This window comes from Entelurus aequoreus, linkage group LG03 (assembly GCF_033978785.1).
Source record: "Entelurus aequoreus isolate RoL-2023_Sb linkage group LG03, RoL_Eaeq_v1.1, whole genome shotgun sequence".
Classification (NCBI taxonomy): domain Eukaryota; kingdom Metazoa; phylum Chordata; class Actinopteri; order Syngnathiformes; family Syngnathidae; genus Entelurus; species Entelurus aequoreus.
This window is the reverse complement of record NC_084733.1, coordinates 77270686-77276447: the sequence shown is the minus strand read 5'-3', so window position 1 is coordinate 77276447 and position 5762 is coordinate 77270686. Positions and strand designations below refer to the sequence as shown.

General features: G+C 37.8%; 1 protein-coding gene across 1 annotated transcript in view; it reads left to right on the top strand.

Annotated features, from left to right (window-relative positions):
- The first annotated feature begins 192 nt into the window (after positions 1–192).
- The window catches only part of LOC133646888 (kinesin-like protein KIF15-B), a 26013-nt gene continuing 20443 nt past the window's right edge, over positions 193–5762 (top strand). The window contains exons 1-14 of the mRNA XM_062042778.1: positions 193–328; positions 520–550; positions 695–881; positions 977–1053; positions 1136–1173; positions 2248–2345; positions 2417–2593; positions 2745–2954; positions 3042–3167; positions 3260–3382; positions 3452–3587; positions 3676–3767; positions 5269–5478; positions 5560–5734. Of these exons, the coding sequence (XP_061898762.1) occupies positions 310–328; positions 520–550; positions 695–881; positions 977–1053; positions 1136–1173; positions 2248–2345; positions 2417–2593; positions 2745–2954; positions 3042–3167; positions 3260–3382; positions 3452–3587; positions 3676–3767; positions 5269–5478; positions 5560–5734 (1699 nt within the window). The 5' untranslated portion in view covers positions 193–309. The remainder of the gene's footprint in view (positions 329–519; positions 551–694; positions 882–976; positions 1054–1135; positions 1174–2247; positions 2346–2416; positions 2594–2744; positions 2955–3041; positions 3168–3259; positions 3383–3451; positions 3588–3675; positions 3768–5268; positions 5479–5559; positions 5735–5762) is intronic.

Sequence of the window (5762 nt, the reverse complement as noted above, 5' to 3'; positions counted from 1 at the left end):
GTACTACTTTTGTACTTATTTGATTGTTGAAATGTTGAAATGTATAAATAAAACTTAAAAAAATTTTTTTTTAAAAATCTGCAAAGGATGCAGCCGCCGAATTGAGACACAGCCCAGATGATGGCAGTATAGGTACCAGCTGCCACTAATCATAGAAGAAGAAGAAGAAGAAGAGGATGAGGAGGAGCAGGAAGTTCATTTAACCAACCCGCCAAATTTGGTTGTAAACAAAGTTTCCCTCATTTTTGGCGGAAAAACAATGAATCATTTTCACTTTTCTATATAACAGCGATTATTTTTGGGTCAACAATGAATTGCAGCGCAAAAGGTAATATACCAAGTGTTCATGTCTAATATGTAAAATGTAAGCGCCACAATGCATAAGAGTTACACGGTGAGTACGCGACTCGACTGAGTTAAAGACCGCGAGTACAGCGAGTTGTCACTTCTATTTTTGGTAAACTATAAAATATGTACGTGAATATAACTTTTTTTAATGTGAACCTTATACTTTTTTAGGAGTGAGCGATTCCAAACAGTTTGCTGGCAGGTTAGTAAACCTACATCTCACCACTAAACAATTATTAGCCACATTTCCCACTGTAAAGAAATCAGCTACATCCACACAATAGACATCATTTGCTTTTCCAATCTGCCTCTTCTTTTATTTCTCTGTTATATTTTGGTCTTGCAGCAGTGACAGTGATTCAATAAAAGTTTTTGTTCGGGTACGACCTCTGACTCGGGGCACTGGACTGACCACAGATGGAGATCAGCGTCTGTGTCTCAAAGTCATCTTACCAAACACCATACATCTCCTCTCAAAACCCGAGCCGCGAACCTTCACCTATGATCATGTCTCTGATATGGACACGTCACAGGTTTGGGGGAACTTTTGTTAATTTATCTTTTACTGGATTGCCACACATACCTGAGAGGTGTTATGTGATGTGTACCTTGTGTCGTTCTCCGACAGGACTCTGTATTCTCCAGTGTGGCCAAGAGTATTGTAGAGTCTTGCATGAATGGATACAACGGTACCATTTTTGCCTAGTGAGTTGACTTAGTTTTCAATATGACACAAAACAATTATATGGGTATTTGTTGGCAATTAATTGTTATATTTATTTTGCAGTGGCCAAACAGGCTCAGGGAAAACGTTCACCATGCTAGGTGAGAATTCAGTTTAGATTTAGGGCCTGATTTACTAAAATCTAATTACCTCATGCTAAACAGTGTGTTCTATCTATAAAATTGTGCATACTATTAGTGAGCGTGTTGCGTGCGATCTACTAATACTGTGTGTGCATTTGAAAAGTGGTCCAGATCACCTTATTTAAATGAGGATTTGCATGTAAAATACATGTCATCATCATGAAGACACTCTCATTTACTGCACATTCATTGTATCTTGCCTTGGTGTTTTGCTATGTTTTCAAACAATCATGAGACATTTACCACTTTGTATCTCCATTTTAGAAGCAGTCGTGCAGTGCATCACTTTTTTTTTCTTTTCTTGTTTTTTACTGCACGGGAGGGAAGCTATAGTACTGTGTTCAAGACATTAAAATGCATACTTCAAGAATTTTTTTTTTATCATATAGGATATATGTTAGTAATATATATTCTATATAGAAAAAAATATCGTCATTGAAAGATATTAGAGGACACCAAAACACGTCAATTGAATTTGTTTTAATCAGCCCGTAAGTCATCTAGCAGCTTTGGAAATTATAAAAGGATGGTGCTGAATACACAAGGTGTCTAATATTTATTATTTCTGACTGTCCAAATATGTAGAAATGTACACAGGACGGAGGATTCTCATCTGTCCATCATGTCTTTGCAGCGCAAGCACTCCTCTCTCACAGCCGTGTGGAAGAGTTTCAGTTTGCGCTACCTTACAAACATGCTAAATAAATAAAACCCCAAAAAGCGATGAGCAATGTTCATAAACCACATTGCTCGTGCTGTTTTATATATTTGCATTTTCTTATCATACTATTGTGGGCATTTTAATGATCAGCATATATTTTCCATAATGATTAAGGCAGAGATGCAAAATGGATTGCACGCATTATTCTGCTCACTTAGGAGACACAGTCCACTTTGCACATGTTTAGTAGATCAGCTTTTTTATGCCATCAAGTTTGAACATGTTTTAGTACAAGCAAACATTTTGTAAATCAGGCCCTTGATGTACAATTGGTTTCATTAAATAATGGAAATGTTTTCTTCCACTATCAGGACCTTCTGAGTTGGACAACTTTACAGATGAACTGCGGGGTGTTATTCCTCGTAGTTTTGAGTACCTGTTCTTTCTCATCAACCGAGAAGCAGAAAGGGTTGGTAGTTAATCATTATGCAAGTGATATGAAGAATTTATTTAAACTATGATTTTTTTTCCCCTTCTCAGTCTCAGTCCAAAAGTTTTCTGTGTAAATGTTCATTCATTGAGATTTACAATGAACAAGTATTTGACCTACTGGACACAGCCTCTGCTAGCCTGTTTGTCAGAGAAAACATCAAGAAGGGGGTGTTTGTGGAGGGGGCAGTGGAGAAGTATGTCAACTCTGCTGCAGAAGCTTACCAGGTTGGCATTACCAATGTAATCTGTTATCAGAATCAGTTTTATTGGCCAAGTATGTTTACACACATGGAAATCGACTTGGTGCTGTTCTCTCTTTGCCCATAAATGTAACATGTTTTTTTATTATTTCTTCTGCAACTTGTGACATGGTCAGGTGTTGTCTCGTGGTTGGCGTAATCGCAGAGTGGCCTCCACCTCCATGAACCGCGAGTCTTCGAGGTCTCATGCTGTGTTCACCATGATTTTGGAGTCCAAGGATTCCATAAATGAAGTGGTGAATATCAGGACTTCTCAGCTTAACCTGGTGGACCTGGCGGGCTCAGAGAGGCAGAAAGACACACACACTGACGGCTCCAGACTCAAGGTAAAGGTTCTCGATCATTGGCTCCTTAAGTTTTTGTGTGTGTGTGAGATTGTTGAAAGCTGCTGTCTGCACTTGTTTTAATTTCAGGAAGCCAGTAGTATCAACCGCTCACTTATGTGCCTTGGTCAAGTAATTATGGCTTTAGTGGATGTATCTAATGGGAAGAATCGCCACATTTGTTATAGAGACTCTAAACTCACATTCCTGTTACGGGTCAGTGGTTACAGAGGCTAAATACATTTCAGTGCCTTTTACAGATCCGATTAAGCAAAATATATAATGACATTACTTTATAACCATTTTAGGATTCTCTGGGAGGAAATGCAAAGACTTGCATCATTGCTAATGTTCATCCTGGATCAAAATGCTTTGGGGAAACATTGTCTACCCTGCAGTTTGCCCAGAGAGCAAAGCTGATCAAGAACAAGGTAACTAAACACTACATCTTATTTTAACAGAGCAGATTATGAATGTTCTGTTTCTGTTATTGCTTATAGGCTATTGTCAATGAAGACACACAGGGAAATGTGAGGCAGCTACAAGCTGAGCTTAAGAAGCTGAAGGAGCAGCTTGCACAGGCTCTCTCATCTCAACCACTGCATAATGGGAGCGATGTAGCACCAGGAGGACCAGGTCTCCCAATATCCAGTAATACTCTCATCAAACACTAACTGCAATTCCACTAAATCAAATATTTTTCTATATATTCTTCTCTCGCCAGAACCATGCATAGATATTGAACACGTTGCATCGTATAAAGTTAAGTTTATAGCCGCTGTTCGTTTGTGGAGGAAACGTGAGGAGGAGAAGAAGGTAGGGGACATTTTTTTAAAATGTGTTTTTATTTGTTGTAGTTGGTTTGTTAAGCCTGCCACATTATTATAAGAATTATAATAAGAAATTGGAGCAGGAGGGCTCAGAGTTGTCAAATGTAGAAACTTTGTTGCTATAGTTACCGGTACTAGAGGTCGATTTGGAGCTGATATGCATTTGCTCTAAAATTTAGCTGAACATGAAAAGTACAGGGATGGCGGTCTGAGCAGAAAGGAGCACCATTTTTCTTATTCTTCAATACTAGTATAATGTGTGTATATATTGTAAAAAGGCCGATATTATACGTCAATGTGCTGAATATCGACGCAGATAATGGGTCGATCCCTAATATTAAGACCCCTCTAGATACTAGGGATGTCACTGTATCAAATCTCACCGAACAATATTATCACAGTATTATGTCCACAGTATGATGTTGTTGCGGTGTTTGTCAAAAAAAAAAAAAGTTACAAATGTTAGTGTGTAAATTGAAGTGGAAGGAATGTTTAGGATAAACACACTCTCTATAATTGAACACAAACGTAATGCTCTAATCATATTTATTACTTAAAATATGTATTTTTAAGTGCAAGAAATTGCTCAGTGACGTCCACTGTTTTAAGCAAATATTAAAGACTGAGTTACGTTTCTTTTAGGTGACAATGTAAACATCCATTGTAAAACAATAATGTTCTCTTGAATGTCTTTTAACTTTTACTTTCTGACAAGCAGTGTCCTCCACAGTTGACATGTTTATATCAGTCTGGAATATGTTGTTTCTCAGAAAAGTTAACTTACAATCTAACTTTTAATTACGTAAATACGTAATTAAATCTTTGCGGAACGCAGATTTTCTTACCTCAGCCAAAGAGGCTATGTTTTCACTGGGGTTTGTTTGTCCCTTTGATAGCTCAAAGAGTTATAGATAAATTATGTTTAAGTTTTTCAGGAAATGTCCAAATAAACAATTCCTCTCATCAACTATGACCACACTTCACTTCCTGCTTATGGTGTTTCACGCCTGTACCTTGGCGCCCCGCGCTGCGCAGAACACTCTGGGAGATTTAGTTTATTTCAGACCTGGACAACACCTTAAGCGCTGGAAAAAAACTACACACCAAATAACTTTACTTGTTGTGATTTATTCTTTACTGATTTATATCCAGATTTTTCTCAACTATATTTACATGACTTTTGTTGGTATAATAAATACTCATGTTTTCAAATAATTAATTGTAATTACAATATCAATCAAAATAATGGTGATCAATATTTTTGTCATAATCATCTAGCCCTAATAGATTCTTTTATTTTATGTTTTTCATTTACTGCTGTTTAGACCTCATCTCTGGAATGAAAATGGTACTATCCTGTCTGTCCATTTACATCCTAGCAACTTTTCTAATATAACTACCGGTAATTACATTTGGGCCTGTCCTTCATGAACCAGGCAGAAAGTGGTATTTGTTCAGAAGTACAGTACTTGCGTTGATGTGTCCAGGTGCTGCTTAAAAAGCTGTCTCAGCTAGAGGAGGCCTGGGCCCAGAAAGACAAGTTCATCCACTCGAGTCGTCTGATTGTCAAGTTCCGTGAGGATCATATCAGTCGCCTTGAGAAGAAACTAAAGGCAGGATGTGCTTCACTAACCGACGAGGAGTCACAGGCTTTTATTGACAAGCTAAAGGAAGAGATTAGCATTTTACGAGACCAGGTGAATATTTTATTTATGCCATTCATACTCAATATTTCGCATCCATTTTTAATGCATTGTTTTTAAATTTTTTATATTAAGGTTGACAACCACCCAAAGATGACTCGCTATGCAGCAGAGAACTACAGCCTCAGACAGGAGAATTGTCAACTTCGCGCCATTGTGTCAGTGGCGAACTCTGAAGCAGTTGAAGCACAAGTTGCTACTGAGCTTGAAGAAGACTTCCAGAGGGCTATTGAAACTGAGAGTGTCACAGGTAGTAAGATGTGTACGGTACTCATAAC